Here is a 19,472-nt window from a genome sequence, read left to right as displayed (position 1 = left end):
ACTATCCCATTGATGGAGCCATAAAACCAGCCATTACAAACTAGAGGATGGTACTTATTCAATTCCCTCTTAATTTCACACAGAGGATTGAGAAGAAGAGAGAACACAGATGCATCCAACAACTAAATTGTCACTACGCACACAAGGACCGAAACCTTGTAGGCCCCAAAGATTGGCCCCCCTTTCGGTATTTCTTTATTCAATTGAAAACAAACGATCCGAACACTTAAACCAAACTCCCACCAGGCTGTCCAAACCTGTCAGGGCTGAAATTGCAGATTTTCGACCCAATTTCGGAAACATAACGGCACCAAAATCTCTCTAAATCAAAAGTCGAGTCTAGGACGGATTCCCTTGCAGTTTAGAAGTTTTGTTTTGTTTTATTTTACAGTTTTAGGAGTCAAGAATGGGTACCCTTTGTCGTCTCCCGTCTCCCCAAAACAAAATGGAAAAAGATACATACAAATTAAATACAAAAGAGAAAGAGACGACAAAGGCTTCAATTGAACCCATACTCCTAGGGCATACGCTTTTGTCACTAGTTTCGCCTAGTCTACGTGAGGACTCCTAGGGCATACGCTTTTGTCACTAGTTTCGCCTAGTCTACGTGAGGACTCGTCTCCCCAAGAGGCTAGGCTTATCTACTCTCTTAAAGCAGAGCCCTTGAGAGACCCATATCGCTAAAAAGTTATGGACGTGACAACAATCAAGTACCTCACATCAAAGGCCCACATACTACAGGAATTGCTTCGACCTTTCCTTTGGAGTTTCTTCTACCAGGTAGCTTATCGGTCACCATGCTAAACAGCCCTTGAAACCCGATGGTTCTCCCAAAGGAAATGCCCTACCCGCTTGGAAGGGTATCGACTCACAAGTGGCGTCCGCTGGGATTGGTGGTGCCTCCCTTCCACCTCCCAATCCCATTTTGGCGAGGCTAGCTCCCCCGCGTGGACAAGGTACTTGAATGGCTCTAAGCAATCATTTGTCGTCGCTTTGGGAGGATAAAGTCATTTCCCTCAAGAGCAATCAGAATACAAGTTTAAACATGGAAAGGAAGGCATTATCCCTCCATCCACCTATGCGAAGCACTCCAAGTACCGGGGCACAACCTCACCAAGCGGTTCCATTCCTGGAGTGTGGATCACAACGTACCCACGAGGGTATCCGCTTCCTGCGAGCTCCCCACCAAGGAGGATAATGATCATCTCATCAGGATATAACGGCAGGTCGATGTCGTTAAAGGTGGAGTTGGATTGGTTTAGCCATCACCCCCTAGGACCATGAAGCGCCCAGCAATTCATCATCAAAGGCGAAAGCAATCGACCATCTAACTTGGAGCATAGTGGACAGACACTGTGTTTGGACCTCCAACTACCGGCCAATTTGAGCCACCTATCCTTGCGAGAACCAACGCTCTCTCATTACGCCTATCTACTACAGTGCTCCTATTGAGCGAAAGCAAGTATCTATCAGTCTGTTCATAGCAGGTTGTCTTATAGGGTTCCAACAATAGGCACGAGTGTCTCTCATCCCACTTGCCCCACGCATGGTAGCGTACTGAGCTAAAGTTAACCGCAGAAATATATTTATTCATCCAATTCTCAATTCGGGTCGTCCAAGTCCATTCCCTGAACAGTTGGTTCTTAGGCTTCTTGTAAGATGCAGCGGAATGAATGTTTGAACTTTGCTCAAGATGAGTGCTCCGAACTATGCTCAAGGTTCCTTTTACTTACTGAAGGGAGAGCCTTCCGTTCCTTTAGTGAGAGAGTGCAATGGACACAAACAAAGTGAATGGACACGGTGAATGGAAGTGCATGAGACTGAGAGATAGAGAAGAGAATACGACACCAGAGATGTTGTAAAACCCTCCTCCGAAGGCCCCACTCTCTATGGCGAGAGCGGTCTACTTATGATTGAACAAATCTCTACAATGCTTGGACTTGCCGACGATGAGGACGACGACGAGATGGCTGAAATCTGAAACTGCTAAGGGCTGAAATCTGCAAATCTTTATCTGCTGAATTCTGACTCTATGTCGATGACGATGTCTATGGCGACGATGCAACGACGACGCGCTGAAAACGCAGATGCTGAAATCTGCGTTTTCCGGGCTGAAACAGTAAACTTTGCGGGATCTGACCATGCGGCAAGGAACTGCTGCGGGAAGGTGAGATTTGCAAGGTTTGGGACTTCTTCTGCGATGTCTGACTGCTGAAAACTGAAAACTCTGATGTTTAAGTCCGTCGCGGAGAATCTGCAAAACGCTAGGGTTGGATGCAGATGCAAAAACACTAGGGCTGAAAATCTGGAATCTGTCGCCATTTGTCTGGCAAATGCAAAACGCTAGGCTGGTCTGATGTTCTGCTGTCGCCGGAATCTACAAGTGCAAATCGCTGGCTGATCTGGTGTTCAAAACGCTAGGTACTGGATCTGCTCCAAAAACGCTAAGTCTCTTGGGGGGTTCTGCTGAGAAGGTGTCTGTTGAGCGTGTGCTCCTGTTGCCTCTTCTGCTAATTAGTGCTAGTCTAAGTTTGCTTATATACAAACTTACTCAATTTGCCCTACCTACTTTCCAACAAAAGTCACTTAAAAATAATAAGTGAAAAAATGTCAAAAATAGGGAAAATAGGCTAAATGCACTGGAAAATTCCCCTAAATGATTTTGATGGGAATGCTTATGATCATGCTGTGTGCAACCAGAGGATATACATCTACACTAAGTGACTGGGCATGCACGGTCTACGAATAGACTCACAAAAGTGCCAGATCACTTCTAAATCTAGACTGACTGAACCCTTGTCGTGCTGTAGCTTGTCCACGGACACATAGGGTTGGATGTGTCACGTGACATCCCCTCCTTTTCAAAGTGAGGTATTGGCACCGAACTGTATGGAGTCGAGGGAGATCGCCAATAGCATCTGGAATCCTAGAAGGGACTCATCACTGGCCCACTCTGATGTGTACGTCGTGCAAGGTCTGCAACGCTTGCTTCTTTGGGCCGGGCCGAAAGCGACAAAGTCTTATGTGGCTCCTCGATGCTTCAACTTCGTCTAGAGTCATGCTTCTTCCGTCTTCAAGAATCTCCACAGCTGAAAATTCCTGAAACCACTTCCAACCCAAAAACATGAACATACCCATTCCATGTAAAGTGAGTGGAAAAAATCTTGTCTTCCTCAAAGACTATGCATGCAATGTAGATGAACAAAGCGACGGACTGCCAAACCATTCACCACATACACGCAAACAATGAGATCGAATCATGTTTTTCTGATCGAAGTCAATCAATTGTGGCAAATCATAACGGAAATGCCCATGCTTGGTGCTCATACTTTCATGTGCTCTTTCTACAAATGTGTCATGCCAAGGAAGAGACATGGAATGTGACTTCCTTGAATGCATACTTTTCAGCTTTACATGAATAATCCGCATACATCCGTGCTCATTCATGAGTGAAACGTGCTCAACATACAATATGCCATGCCTAGGGAAAGAGATCACATAAAGACGCTGACTAGAGTACAGGAAACGATCACGAATGAAACACTCGAACAATGCGTGCTTACTAATCATGCAAACACATAGTACTTCATGTAAGGGTTCTTTGGACCTAGGCACGAGAGCCAAGATCGATCCTTCGTGATTGATCGAACCTGCAATAAGGTTAGCTTCGCTAGAAAAAGCGTCAACTAACTGATCCTCCTTGTCAACAATCATGTTATCTTCATGCAAATCATCATGCTTATGAGAAAAAATCACATCTTGATCATGCAAATCATCATGCTTGTCAGTGTCATCCAAATCATCATACTCATCATTATCATTCAAATCATCATGCGTATCATCATGCAAATCCTATGTGTCATGCTTTGGAGAAGAAGAGACTGAGAGAGTCTCCTTGTCCTGAATCTCTTGCATTTGTTGTAAGGTGCAGCGGAATGAATGTTGCATTTTCTCAAGATTAGTGATCTTTATTGCTCAAGGTTCCTTTTAGTTCTTTAGGGAAAGAGAGCTTTCCGTCTTATGGAGAAGTGCTATGATCACGAACAAAGTGAGTGGATGTTGTGCGTGCAAATGAATGAGACAGAGAAGGAGAGAGAATAGATACGACACCGAGAGGTTTGTAAAACCCTTCTCCGAAGGCCCCACTCTCGTCGGCAAGAGTGGTCTACTTTGATTGCACAAAGGTGTACAATGCGTATGCAATGACTGATGCAATGGGACTATGCCGATGACGACGACGGTGGTGACGACGACGACTTGATGGCTGAAATCTGGGATCTTCTAATCGCTGAATTCGGGGACTGTTTCGGTGGCTGAAAATGACTGTTTTGGCTGCGTTTTCTTGGGCTAGACTTGGGGGATCATCTGCAACTGAATGGGGCTAATCTGCTACTGTGCATAGGCTGAAAACTGCGTTTCTTCAAGGCTGATTTGCTGCTGCAAAAACGCTACCAAAATTTGAGATCTGCTGGCGTTTTTGGTTGAAGTCGCTAGGGCTTTGCTGAGGTTGGAAATGCTGGAAAAGCTGAGGTGTCCAAGCTGTGGGAAACGCTGGAATAGGCAGCAGATAAGGCTGAAAACAAAACGCTGGTGCTGCCTTTCTATTGCCAAAAACGCTGGGTCAGATGCTACAAAACGCTAATGGCATGCTTGTGAAAAACGCTAGCACAGATGAGGTCCCCTGCGATGGTGAGGATCTGCAATGATCTGCTAACGCCTGTGGTTGATGGCGAAGACTTCGAGAGAGGAAAACGCCAATGGTGGGGATCTGGCCCGGCGAGGATAAACTCCAAAATGTTGGGTGTGCAGGGGGGGTACTGCTGAGAAGTTGCCTGTTGAGCGGGAAGCTCCTACTGCCTCTTCTGCAAGAAAGTGCTAACTTGGGTTTGCTTATATATTAACTTAGCAAAATTGCCCTACCTACTTTTGTTGGAAAGTCACTTAAAAATAATAAGTGAAAATACCAATACATAGGAAAATAGGCTAAATGCACTGGAAAATTCCCCTAACTGATGCTAATGGATTCTGATGGGAATTCCGATGATCATGCTGTGTGCAACCGGAGGATATGCATCTAAGCTAAGTGACTGGGCATGCACGGTCTACGAATAGACTCACAAAAGTGCCAACTCAATGCTAATCTAATCTGACTGGACTGACTGAACCCTACTGTGGTGTAGCTTGTCCACGGACACATAGGGTTGGGATGTGTCACGTGACATTTGTGCCTGCACTTGAGAAAAGAGTCGCAAGAACACTTTCATGTGTTGGCCGCTCTTTTCTTTGATGGCGGCTGCCATTCTTTCTTAGTGTTTGCGCTACATTCCTGCTCTTCTTTCTGCGTGTCTACGATCCATTTCTGCATTTCTTACTTCGCGTTCTAACTTCCTTTCCATAAACATCTGCTCCAACTCCTCCATAGGAGTTAATGCAATCCTTGGGGTAGATGGGGAAGAGGGAGGGTCGAAAAAACCTCCTGGTGGGGAAAATTCTTCTTCGCCTCTCTCATGCTCATCACCTCCAAACGAAGTATCCATTCCGCTTCGAGTGATGACCATTCTGAAGTCGTGTGTTCGTGTGGGTTTTTGTGGTCTTGGGTTCTTAAGTTCACAAGGAACTTGGGTTCTTGTGGGTCTTGGGTTCTTGTGGGTCTTAGGTTCTTAGGAGTCTTGAGGTTCTTGGGTTCTTGAGGTTCTTGAGTTCTTGAGGTTCTTCTTTAGCTCTTGTGGTTCTTCTTTAGCTTGCAATCTGTGTTCGAGAAGGATCTTCTCTTCACCCGAGTTTTGCTTTTTTCCACGTGCGCACCCCTTGGCGGCCTTGAGCTCACACCAAGGTTGCTTTTTCCCACCTCACGTCAATTGGCCGGCCGCTAAGTGCACGGTCCGCTCTCAATGACTGAAAAGAGGCACAAGGGGAGGTTGGACAAGCCCTTCTTTCTTGGGTTTCCTGTCACTCTTCAAAAACAAGAGTAGGAATCGACACGCCCAAGCAAACTTGGGTTCGCGCGACCTCACCAAGCAAAAAAAATTATGTGGTTCTTGTGGTTCTTTCCTTGAGTGATACAGAACAGTCAAAGCTCTGATACCAATTGAAGGTGCAACGGAATGAATGTTTGAACTTTGCTCAAGATGAGTGCTCCGAACTGTGCTCAAGGTTCCTTTTACTTACTGAAGGGAGAGCCTTCCGTTCCTTTAGTGAGAGAGCGCAATGGACACAACACAAAGTGAATGGACACAATGAATGGAAGTGCATCAGACTGAGAGATAGAGAAGAGAATACGACACCAGAGACGACGTTAAACCCTCCTCCGAAGGCCCCACTCTCTATGGCAGGATCGGTCTACTTATGATTGCACAAATCTCCACAATGCTTGGACTTGCCGACGATGTCGACGACGATGAGGACGACGACGAGACGGCTGAAATCTGAAACTGCTAAGGGCTGAAATCTGCAAATCTTTATCTGCTGAATTCCGACTCTATGTCGATGGCGACGATGCGACGACGACGCGCTGAAAACGCAGATGCTGAAACTGCATTTTCCGGGCTGAAACTATAAACTTTGTGGGATCTGACCGTGCAGCAAGAAACTGCTAGGGGAAGGTGAGATTTGCGAGGTTCGAGACTTCTTCTGCGATGTCTGACTGCTGAAAACTGAAAACGCAGATGTTCCTTGAGTTTCCGTCGCAGAGATTCTGCAAAACGCTAGGGTTGGATGCAAATGCAAAAACGCTAGGGCTGAAAATCTGGAATCTGTCACCGTTTGTCTTGCAAATGCAAAACGCTAGGCTGGTCTCATGTTCTCCGTCGCCGGAATCTGCAAGTGCAAATCGTTGGCTGATCTGGTGTTGAAAACGCTAGGTACTGGATCTGCTCCAAGAACGCTAGGTCTCTTGGAGGGTTTTGCTGAGAAGGTGTCTGTTGAGCGTGTGCTCTTGCTGGCTCTTCTGCCAATTAGTGCTAGTCTAGGTTTGCTTATATACAAACTTACTCAATTTGCCCTACCTACTTTCCAACAAAAGTCACTTAAAAATAATAAGTGAAAATGTCAAAAATAGGGAAAATAGGCTAAATGCAATGGAAAATTCCCTTGAAGGATTCTAATGGATTCTGATGGGATGCTTATGATCATGCTGTGTGCAACCAGAGGATATGCATCTACACTAAGTGATTGGGCATGCACGGTCTATGAATAGACTCACAAAAGTGGAAGATCACTTCTAAATCTAGACTAACTGGACTGACTAAACCCTTGTCGTGTTGTAGCTTGTCCACGGACACATAGGGTTGGATGTGTCACGTGACACTTCTTTGTTTACCAAGGAGCATATCCAAGTGAATGAAACCGAGCAATACTTGTCAAAAAGCCCTAGCTTGTTGTCCCCCCCAGAATGCAGGTAAGGGAGGGGTGTTAAATTCGTGATGGAGGGTCGCAATCCCCACGAAGGTCAGCCTCGCTCCTTAACATTTGCATCTCAGTGGCGACAAGGCGCTGCAAAGAATGGAGCACACGCTGATCGTGGGCCCCCATAATCTCCGCTTACGTGCACATTTAACCCTATGTGCATGTGGACAAGCTAACTCCTATTTCTAGGGTTTGAGACAACCTAGAAAGTGTCTTGGCACCCTTGTGAGCCTGTACGCACGCCTTGCATGCCGAAGAGTTGCATATCCTCTAATTGCACATGAGCATAGCAAGTGTCTGCTACGTGTAGGCACTAAGGAGTATTCCCATACATTTGCATTAGTACCCAACCTAGGTATTTATCTGTATGTGAAGCACCTCTTCTAAGTAAGTTTATCAACTCTTTAATAAGTAACAAGTTTTAAGATCGTGGGACTTTTATTGGCATTGAAGGACCTAGCCTTAATCTCATATATATGTGACCCTAGGGGTGGGTCACTTCTCAAGGATAAGTCAGTACCCTCAATACCAGCACCAAGTACCCGCACTTCCTCAGCACCTCTTGCTCGCAATACCACCACCAACATACTCAGCCCACCAGCGTTTTTAGACTACAGTAGCACACTTGCATCGCCGTCAGTTTTCAACCCTAGCGTTTTCAAAGGTTGTAGATTTCAGCCGTAGTCTCAGTGTTTCTAGATTCAGCCGTCAGATCAACCAGTGTTTTTCAATTTTCAGCCCAAAGCCTTGTTAGCACTCGCAGATCCCATTAGTTCCACCCGCATTTCTGCATTTCAACCCTTAGCCTTGCAGATCCAAGCATCTACAACAAGATCCCATCAGCATCTCAGCATCAAGGACCATTGTATCAGCATTCGAGCAATCCAAAGCAAATACCTCTCTAGCGATAGAGAGGGGGGCCCTTAGAGGGGGGTTTGGAACCCCATCTAGTGTTATACCTCTCTCTCTCTCTCTCTCTCTCTCTCTCTCTCTCTCTCTCTCTCTCTCTCTCTCTCACACACACACACACACACACTCAGAACCTTACCATTCTCTCTTCTCTCTAGTCTTTGCACATCTCTCATGAAGTAAAAAGAACCTAAAGTACACACTGAGCATTCATCGTAAATCACTTCCGCTGCACATTACATCCGTGCCATAACAGATCACTGGATATACACATGCCTTAAAGAAAGTTTGTCGAGACTAAATGGGGATGGCCCACTTAGCCACTATGTGTTGGCATGAGAATAGGCTCTTCCTACCTTTGTCCGCTGTCGAGGATATGTGTTCGAGAGGTGAGCCGGGAAGGCACGGTGCCTCTGGCTATGAGAGATGTGAGAGAGAAAACAGCACACACATAGCTCTAACAATCACCATGATGGTAAATAAACCTTGAGTAAAGCTTAATCAATAGCCAAAGCCGACCGTTAACAACACCGTTACTTTGATGATTAATGAGTTTCAACTCCTTACAAGAGTCCGAGCGAACTTATAACTACGAATAATAGAACAAAAGCTTCTAGCTCTCCTTTCCTCTCTAGAGCTCCTGTTCCTTCTCAAAAAAAAAAAGATCCTTATTCATTAAAAAAAAAAGCAGGCCCTTATGGGCGTGTGTGGCCCTTCTATTTTTATCGATCTCTATATCCCGCTTGCTTTGCATGTGAGCCACATCCACACTATTCCCGAATGCCTCGAGGCCCAAGTCCCACATGTGAGCCACCCTATAGGGCACACCGCGTCGCCATACCACGTCATCGCCTTCTTCGCAAGCCACCGACGTCGTCCTTCTGCCAGCGTGCACGGAGGCATCGCCACGCGTAGCACCTACCCACAGACGCTATCACTTGGAGCTCCACGAGCTCTCTCACCCACTTGGATACCCTTAGAGGTGCTCTCCTTTGATATATATACCCCCACAATCCTAGTTGCCGCAGTCCATATGGGTTCTTAAGTGCCACGTGGCACTGCGTTGTTGATTTCCCCCTCCAAAGATTCAAATTTCACCAAAAAATTGTGGGCATAAAACTTTGTTTCCCCTTCCAACTTCAATCCCTTATCACAATTTGTCCACTCATCCAATCCACAAGCTACAAAAACCCGGTAAAATTTCCATTTCCCAACTTTGACTCGGGCAAACCCCGCCGCATCTCGACTCTGCCAAGGCCTCGAACAACGCACCCCAAATGCCAAAAAATTATCCGACGCCCTCTTGCTCGCAATTGATGCCGACCTCAAACTTCAATATCTTGCCGGTCCGAGCTCCGATTGACGTGCCGTAACTTCCTATGGTCTTCACACGCCGCATAGTTTCCATACAAAACCTCGCGAGGATGCAAAAACCCCAAATGGCACACTGACCAAGGCAACGAGGCACAGAACTGGCCCCCGGTGAAACTTCAACTAACCAAATCTGAGCCCTTTAAACTCCAAATGCCGCTCTGAAAAGACCGATGTGCACCTTATGCTCTAAATTCTCTGTCTGCACCTCCCACCTTGGCTCGTTTCGCGTCGAGTTCACCAAAGATGTAGGGGGATATGGGTTCGCGAGGTGAGCCGGGAAGGCACGGGGCCTCTGGCTGTGAGAGATGGAAGAGAGAGAAAACAACAGACACAGATAGATGAATGCCAATAAAAATCCAACAGGAGTGACATGTCATTAAAACCGGGATAAATTGTATAAGATGTGGTCTAATCGACCTCTAACTATCAGCACGGTGGTAAAAAAAACTCTGAGTTAAGTTTAATCAACAGCTCTAGCATTGACAATCAATCAAAACCGCTGCTTGGCTCCCAATCGATCATGATATCGGAGTCTTCTTAATGCATGTCCAAGCCCTCATAGCCGCATGTACTCAAGCCCCTTAATGAACATAGACTAGCCCTACTCCAAACCTTGGTAACTGCCTATCTGCTGCAGAGCTCACCCTTACATTCCCAAAGCCTCACTTTCTTCTCTGTCTTTAGTACTCCTGCACCCTATAACCTGGAAATTGCTCTTCAATCCTTTTGCTTCTTTGAACATACAACCCTAGCTTAAATCCTTTGCAACTTTATGCCCTTGCATCTCCCAAGTATGATTGAAAGAGATTATCATCTCCCCTTCTTGCCCTACTACTCATCATGCCATAAAAACTCCTCCTTCGCTATGCCCTTCCTTCAATGCCGTCGGGAAAGAAAGAGAGCCAGAGAAAGCGAGCTTTTCTCTTGCTTCGTTCTGTTGCTTTATATCACCTTTACCACACAGGCTTTCCCCGATCATCATGTCATCCTTGATGCTTCCTTCAATATTGAGAGAGAACTTAGTCGCGAGAGAGAGCGAACGAGGTTGCTTGTCATCGAACTCCCTGCTCCACTTCATATCCTTTGCTTCTCCAAATAGAGAGAGAGAGAGAGAGTACCTGCAATCGCGCCCCTCCACCTTGTATCCTTGTATCTTATCTCTCCCAACAATACTCCCCTTCTCTTGCTTCTTTCAATTGAGAGAGAGCGAGGGAGCTCGAGTCCAAGCCTTGCTCATGCGATCCTTGTCTTCATGCCGAGAGAGAGATTATTGAGCTTCTCTCCTCCCTCTGCGTTTCTTTGTCGTCGTTCCACCTCCTATTCCTCCTCGATCATGCATCCAAAAAACCCCATTTCCTCCCACTTTTTTTCCCTATTTTCAAGCTATATCCCTTTGGTTTTCACGCCACCATGACAAGGCGCGTGAAGCCCAGGCAATGAGGTGGCAGATCAGCATGATGAGTAGCACAAAATTCGTCAGGAATGCTCCCAAATAAGTTTGCCCAGCCTGCTAATGAGTTTTCGTTTCATGCTCGCCGGCATCCGAGCATCATACAAGCCGCTACGAGCTCCGTTCTCTCGAGTCTCTCCCCTGCGCCCTCCTCGCTGCCTGCGCGCTCCTCCATCCTTTTTTGTTTTCCCCCTTCACACATCAACACTTATGTTTATTAAACGAGCGGCCACCCATTCCCTTGGGAGGCCACTTTTGTGGCGAGCAGCCTCCCTAGGCTTCATAAGGACACCACATTTGATTACATATTGACCAAAGCATCGCCAACCAGAACACATTTGGCATACATCTTGGCCAAAGCATTGATGATCATCACATCAGGCTTACATATCAACCACCGAGTGTTGAGCACAACAAGAAGAGACAAGACCAAGACTTTAATAATACACAAATAAAGACCAAAGTGACATCCCTTGCCAAAAATATTTAAATGAGATAAAAACTTCATGTCACTGAAGGCATAGGAAGAATAAGCAAATTATAACAACACACCACTACATTAAATAAAGAGCAAAGAATAAAGCAAGCAAATATCTCATAAAAGACAAACCTTCTGCTCGAGTGCACTGCCAAACCTGCAGTGATTAACTCAAATGAGTGCCTGCTCGGATAAAATATGCAAGTGTCTTAAGACCAGAAAAAATTACCTTTGTGAAGTCGTAAACATGGAACTCAGAAATATTGTGCTCGCACAGATACTGTTCTGCTATAAATGTGTTCAAGGCCAGCAGAAAGCTGCCTAGTACTGAAATGTAAAAATGAAGTGCCAGTCAAAACACGGGACTCCCATCATGCATGTACAGGCATCATGCCTTGATGTAATCATGATAATTGTGTCAGCGTACACACTGTAAATATTCACAAAATCCTCCATGCATGCATTTAGTTTTCTCAAGCCTAGAACGCAAGTATAATACATGCAAACGATTTTTAAGATGTACAAATGTGATGGTCCCATACACATATTACAGAAACATAGATTATGCAAGAGCTCTAGACCTTCATCGATATCCACAGCCACAGTGAGAGAAGGTTGCTTGAGTCTGTTCTCTGGGCGAACAACAAGGCCACTCCACTCTTCGTTGAACCGCCTTGAAGGAGATTCCTTGCTTGAATGCACAAAACGAGTGCCATGTGACATAAAGGCTTTCCATAAGGTTGCCTTCTTTTGACCCAAATGACACTCTCCTACACTCGTAGTCATAGAGCTAAAGTAGTGCATTCGAGAGCTGGATCTAGAGTAAAGATTCAGCTTACAATGTGGATAACCGCAGCTAAAGCACCTCTGAGGAGACAAGGAGGTAGGGTCTGAACTAAGCATGTAATGTCGCTCCGCATGCAGAGGAAGCAAGCTGCTAGAGCCCAGTTTGTGTAGAGAGGACATTAAGCCTCTACTGAGAAAATGTAAGTCGCATATCATTTTTGGCGGCTCATCAGTGGATGGCCGAGAGCGTCAAACGCACACTCAGAAAACACAGACTCACCTAGGCTAAAGCTCCACTTCTTTTCTGGCGGTTGCCCGATTTCGTATTCCTGATTGTTCTTAACCTCGGCCTCTTGATTGATCGTTTGCTAGCCTCTAGGTGGACATAAGTGGTTGAAACTAGAGGTTGTCTCAGCGGCCGTTCGTCGATTTGTCCTTAACTAGTATGTGACGCACGCGCTGCTGCAGCCAAGAAAAGCATCGAAATTGGCTCTCTCTCTCTCTCTCTCTCTCTCTCTCTCTCTCTAACCTAATCCGGGCTAAAGAGTTACTTCATGTCAATAGTTTCTCTGTCTCTCTTTCTCCCTCTCTCTCTCTCCTAGTTTTCTCTCTCTCTCTCTCTCTCTCTCTCTCTCTCTCTCTCTCTCTCTCACAAACCCTAAGCCTCCCGAGTCTGCATCAAGCGTGTCTCCCCCTGGGCGAGGGCGGCCCTGTGGGGGACGTTGAGGCTCAAGCTTTGCCCCTCTGCCCTAGCTCGACACACGAAGAGGCCCTTGAGTCTAGCATTATACACGCGTTGTAGTGTCCCTACATGACGAGGTTCGTGTGTGAGTTGCCGCCGAAGGCAGACGAGGGCAAACGCATTGTAGCGGCACCTGTTTGACAAGGTTCCCTGCGTGAGCTGCTGTCGAATACAAACGAAGTCTCTGCATGAGCTTCTGCCGAACACACTCTCTTGGGATAGTTTCATATGATGTTAGAACTCTCTTCTTCTTCTTCTTCTTCTTTTCTCTCTCTCTCTCTCTCTCTCTCTCTCTCTCTCTCTCTCTCTCTCTCTCTCTCTCAAAGCAAGTGATCCTACAGAGCTTGGGAATTACCGCACAATTATACACATTGGCCCGGTTGTATGCATCCATTCTTGGGGATTTCCAATCAATGAGCAAAGAAAATCGAGCGAAGCCAATTTTAGAGCAACTATGAGCTATACCCTTTGACAAATTGATGCACAAGCAATGTATATTGAAGACAATAATCATGTCATGATGTACTGGATTTAGCCAACAAAAAGGGTCATACATCTAAAATTGCCACAAAGCAGCGGAGGCTTCAAAAGCTCAAACCTCCTTATATGTTGAAGCCCTAACAAGATCCCAAGTCATAGAAGTACATATAACGCAGTTAATTATGGATATGTCAAAAACACCAAAAAAGGTTAGAACTTATAAACTTCCAGTAAGTCTATGAGGCCACTCAAGAAGTAGACATAGAATTCTTGGAGTAATGAGAATCCTCATGATCTATAACATAAAGATTCTCTCCGATATCTTTTTAGTAAAAAACGTGCATATCGACCAACAAAAGCCGTTGCATGTTATAACCTTATAAAAGTACAAAGGCTTTATGGCTTGACATGATGGGCCTTTTTTTTTTTGCTAATGGGCATGTCAACTTCCTTTACCTCTTTCTGGGCTTGCAAATTGAAACTTTAATGTACTTTTTGTACATGTAAGCACACCCATATATATATATATATACTCTCTCTCTCTCTCTCTCTCTCTCTATATATATATATATATATATAGAGAGAGAGAGAGAGAGAGAGAGAGTTATATTCCCTTGCTATCATAGTGAGACTCATCGTCGATCCTCCTTACTGTCCTACAATAAGCATGCCAAGCCTGCTATAAATCCTCTACTATGGCAAGGTATCCCAATTTCACGGTCGGAGGCTCTACACTTGCTCAAACCATGCCTCACTCTTCCATTAAGATACATGCCCTTCTTTCATGTAGATTTCCTCCTCAACATGCCATGTTGTAGATGCCAATAGTGATGGTGATGCAACCATCATTGAGGTCTTTTGAGGGCACTTGACTGTTGCAAAACTTGTTGTGGACACTCAACCTACCCAAGCCCTACCCTTTTAAGAGCTGCCCACCTATCATGCCATGCTCTTGCTACTACCAATCATGATATTGGTGAAGCGGCTTGCATGCCTCCAAGCTCTCAAATGTATGAGTCATACGTCTTCCCTAATACTAAAGCTGGTCTGAGGCTATTTGAAACTTAAGTTTTTGATGACTTTGGTCCCAACCATAAGCTATCTTCTCCTCTAGCTTTTGCTACTACTACTTCCTTCCTGTGCAAAAGCCACACCAATAGTCCTACTTATAAGGTACATGGCCTCCACATTTAAGTATCATTACATGTTGTGCATGTATTGCTGAATCTTTAACTAACTTTCTGTGCGGCAATACGTCAGTTAAGTTTTCTCCATTCAAAGGTATTTCCTTTGTATGGTATTTTCAGCGCGGCCATACATTGATCGTGTTTTCTCCATCAGTGCTCGAAAAAAAACTTTGTTTAGAATACTTGGCAAACCTACTTGTGATAATTTTAGTGATACACCAATTTGAGGTGGAATTACACAAGGTTTTTTAAAAGCGTTGTGAATCTCCATTCAAAGTACATCGATATTCCCTTCTGGATATCGCACGTGGGGATATTGAGGCACAGCTGACGATGAAGAGCGCAAACTAAAGGTCACGAAAAGTCAGAGCACCTCCACAACGGTTATTAGAAGGCTCTCTCAAGCTTTTGTGCGACGGTCGCTCCTCCTCTCTCTCTCCCTCTTTCGTTTGACAGTAGTAGCAGGAGCTTGCTTGTCTTTGATCGAGCCTGATTGTTGGCATCAGCAAGCAAGTGTTTTGGCAAAGACCCAGCTGGAGGTGCATGAGGGTTTGCTTGCCTTATGCGAGAGAGAGAGAGAGAGAGAGAGAGAGAGAGAGAGAGAGAGAGAGAGAGTTTAAGGCTCGGCGTTTACGTGATGCATGGTGGTTTGCGTATCCGCTAACGGGTGATGGAGTAGACGGCAAGAAGAAAAGAGGAAGAGAGGGGTTAAAATTACTACACAAACGCTGTCTGAGCTGTTATGAAACCTGTCGAAACCGGTCTGCATCGACGCGGACTGGTTCCAGCAGGTTTAGCATGGTATTTAATTTACTTTCTCAGCTCCTTTTTTTTTGCTTTTTTATTAAAATCGACGTTATGGACGCATACACGAACTCAAAATTGCGGGACTCTGAGCCGTTATTAAACTTGTCGAAACCAATCCGCGCCGGCGCGGACTGGTTCGAGCAGGTGTAACATGATACATGATTTACTTTCGAGAAAATTACTAAAATATCCATATTTGTGAAAATTGTCGAAATACCCTCCAAATAAGTGGCAAAGGCACATAAAATTACCAAAATGCCCTTCAAATTTTCCAAAAGTCCCTAAATAAACCTGATTGTGAGTGTAAATATCCAAAGATAAATTTTTTTGTAGCTTTTCATAAGAAGACTAAATGTCTACCAATACAAGACGCTAAAACTAGAATTTCAGTTGATTATAGAGGCTTTGGAGATGAATTGCTTCATTATTTTTAAACATAATTGCCTTTTTTGCGAGGTAATTAGCGACAAATTTACCTGCTAAGCACTCAAAAATTGGTGGTCTCATTTGTCAAAAAAGAGTAAAGATTAGAAATTATTGAACAATCCAACTAAAATAGATAAAAGGGTATTTTGGGAATTTTCACAAATTAGAGGGGTATTTTGGCAATTTTCTTTAACATCCTCTTTTTTTTTGCTTTTTCAGTAAAATCGGATCCAGCAAGCTTCACGAGCATACAGCCTTGGTCAAGGCTAGAAAAACACATTTTGCCTAACCAAAATAAACTTAAATTCTCCCTTTTTTAGATCACAATTTGAAGCTTTGTTGGGTAATTACTCTAAAGGTTGTGAATAATTCCTAGTTTTCTTCAAGGCAAGCTCAAAACCTAACCAAGATTTTAGGATTTCACCCTATTAGAATACATTGTAAACCCGGTATTTTCTAACGTTGGCCATCGTGAAACTGGTCCAAACCAATCCATGCAGGCCTAGACTAATTTCAAGATGGGGCGGGCACCATCGCTAGTGCCACTAGTGGCAGTGGATTCGGGCAGTGCTGCGATGGGACACCGACGGGTGGTGTTGCGACAGATTGTAATTTGTGTTTTTTTTAATTGTCTTCTTGGTTAAACTAGATCGCATTTACATGTAAAAAAGCCCCTGGGCATGTTGGAGAAGCTGGATAGCTATCAAAACTATGGGTTGTATTAGATTCTAAAAGCCCTCCTATGACCTCGATTCAAAACAATTCAAAATATTCCTTGGCCTCTCCTTGCTAAAACTTTGGTCCTAAAAGTGAAATCGATGATAATGCAGTTGAAGGGAGAGAGTTGCACTATGTTTGCAATAAATTATCCATAGTTCCGTAGATCACCTACCTTTATTGTCCTACCTTGCATTCGTGCAATCCAACAATACTAAATCCTAGGCATGACACTCTTTGTAAACGCATTGGTATTTCATATGGATCTAATTAGTAGTCTTATTGTAACTAAACTGACTCACAATTGTTATTAGGCTGACTCACAATTGGTTCATCCTTTATATGTTATAGAAATTTATGAGCACTTTTCATGTTTCTACGAAATTCACATAACTTCAAATGTTTACATGCCATCTAACATTGTACAGTAACTCTAGCTTGTTGTATAAACTGCAAAAAAGTGTGTGTGTGTGTGTGTGTGTGTGTGTGTGTGTGTGTGTGTGTGTGTGTTTGTGTTTGTGTTTTCTTCGCTCGGAATAGTCCTCCGCTCGGAAATAGTCGCTCGCCTTACAGTAAGACTCCCATTCTTGAGCAGCAGTTGAGTAATTGGGCAGAGGGTGAGGGTGTACGAGTAAAGGGCCATGCCAATTTCAAGAGGGGTTTCTCCCCTCTTGATCATATTCTGACACTCAGAGCCATCATTGAGGAGGGCAGGTCACATGGGAGACAAATTTATTGTAGCTTTGTGGATTTCCGCAAAGCATTTGACATGGTACCGAGAGCTCGATTGATGCGCAGACTGCAGGACATGGGGGTGCCCATAGTATTGATTTGGGGGATTATGTCTCTATACAGATAAGTGGTGGGACGTGTACGCACTCCGGAGGGGAATCTGATTTAGTTCACTCCACCATTGGGGTGCAACAGGGTTGCCCATTATCTGCTACTCTATTTGGTATGTATGTTGATGAGGTGTCTGATTACATTGACAGAGAGGGTGATAGAGGTGCCCAGCTGGCAGGGACGTGGATCCCATTGTTGTTATATGCTGATGATATTGGGTTGATCTCTAACTCACCAGAGGATAAGCAGTGACAGTTGGATGCATTACATAAATGTGCAGAGGATAGTGGATTGTATGTAAACCTTGGTAAAACCAAGGTTATGGTGTTTCACACCACACCACAGTGGATAAGGATATCAACACCGACTTTCATATATGGTCAAGAGATTGTAGAGTATACAGATGCATACACTTACCTTGGGGTTGTCTTCACTGGGCCAAGGTTTTCTTTGGGGAGAGCAGCAGAGACTAGACTGACTAGAGCTTTTGCGGCCTTGGGAGGCTTGGAGAGGATGTGTTCGCAGGTTCAGTTCCAGGAACCTCGGACAAAGTTATGGCTCTTTGATACCTTAGTAGCCTCAGCTATGTTGTATGGGGTGCAGACATGGGGACCTTCTGTAGGCCAGGATGGTTGGAGACGTATGGAGAGGCCCTTGGTATCTATGATTTCTTGACTGATCAAAGCCAAGGCCTCCGTACCCCACGCTATCATTCAAGTAGAGGTAGCTACCCCTCCTATGGAGATTGAGGCGCTTACCAGATCAATCTCCTTTGTGCACAGATTGTGGGATACTACTAGAGACAAATATGCTAGACTGGCCCTTGAGTCTTCCAGACAATTAGCTCTTCAAGGGACACTTCATGCTGGTATGCACAGATGACATCATGGTTTCAGATGCATGGTTTCACCATGGATAGGCTTCCCCCTTTTCAGTACTCTCTTCAGGCACCCTCGATGTCTCTTACACGGGTGGAGATTATGAGACTCATTCATCAGGACCTGATCCAGTTGGATACCAGGAGGACATGGATAGAGCCGCCACAGGAGTTGGGCACGAAGATGGCTTTCTATAGAGAGCATCTTCTCCACCTCACAGGAGATGGGTTTGTGATTCGATCCAGCTACATGGACACACATATGTCTCATGGTTTGCGGTGTGCCATTGGTCAGATACGCACATCCTCACATCAGCTGGAGATTCAGGCTGGTATATTTAGAGGGATACCAGCAGACAACAGGATATGCCGCTTATGTCAGTTAGAGCCAGAGACAGAGCTACATTACATATGTCATTGCATAGTGTACTATGAGATACGGGGTTGTTTCCATTGCTTATTCAGAGAGGGTTTCGGTCCTTTCTCTAGGGTCAGGAGTTATGAGGATCATAGATGTATTGGGCTATATCTCCTTGAGTTACACAGATATAGAGACACTTTACTGGGGAGAGATAGAGAGACAGTCCCAGAGACAGATTACAGATTTCTTTTCACTAGATATGGGACAGTCAAAGGAGTAGTCATCATTGCAGAGCTCGGCCCACACTCATTCGACCACTACTGGCACTCTCATCGACTGAGCACTGGAGCTACAGAGATCCAGACAGCCACGATTGAGGAGAGGGGCTACACAGCATCGACGGAGACTACAGCAAAGGATTCGAGCCATACTCTCTCGATATCCAGAGTGCTGATGAGGATGGATTCTAGTAGTAGTATCTAGTTCTTTTGTACCCAGACATGGTATTAGATTCACCATTTTGTAAGAGATTGGTTTCAAAGGTCATTTTGGCCTTTTGAAGATGTTAATATAACATTTCATTTCATTTTATTTCTCTCTCTCTCTCTCTCTCTCTCTCTCTCTCTCTCTC

The 19,472-nt window shown here is 44.8% G+C and overlaps 1 protein-coding gene across 2 annotated transcripts in view; it reads right to left on the bottom strand.

Annotated features, from left to right (window-relative positions):
- The window catches only part of LOC147462723 (uncharacterized), a 60,955-nt gene extending 48,081 nt beyond the window's left edge, over positions 1-12,874 (bottom strand). The window contains exons 1-3 of one of the 2 annotated variants that reach the window (XM_086485221.1): positions 12,197-12,874; positions 11,845-11,942; positions 11,748-11,772 (exon numbers count right to left, since the gene is read on the bottom strand). In XM_086485221.1, the coding sequence (XP_086341347.1) occupies positions 11,748-11,772; positions 11,845-11,942; positions 12,197-12,617 (544 nt within the window). In that variant the 5' untranslated portion in view covers positions 12,618-12,874. The remainder of the gene's footprint in view (positions 1-11,747; positions 11,773-11,844; positions 11,943-12,196) is intronic. The other variant, XM_086485214.1, reaches the window with a different exon arrangement.
- Between the last annotated feature and the right edge of the window lie 6,598 nt (positions 12,875-19,472).

Source organism: Adiantum capillus-veneris, chromosome 2 (genome assembly GCF_014529385.1).
Source record: "Adiantum capillus-veneris isolate H3 chromosome 2, ASM1452938v2, whole genome shotgun sequence".
Classification (NCBI taxonomy): Eukaryota; Viridiplantae; Streptophyta; class Polypodiopsida; order Polypodiales; family Pteridaceae; genus Adiantum; species Adiantum capillus-veneris.
This window is presented reverse-complemented; position numbering and strand designations above follow the sequence as displayed.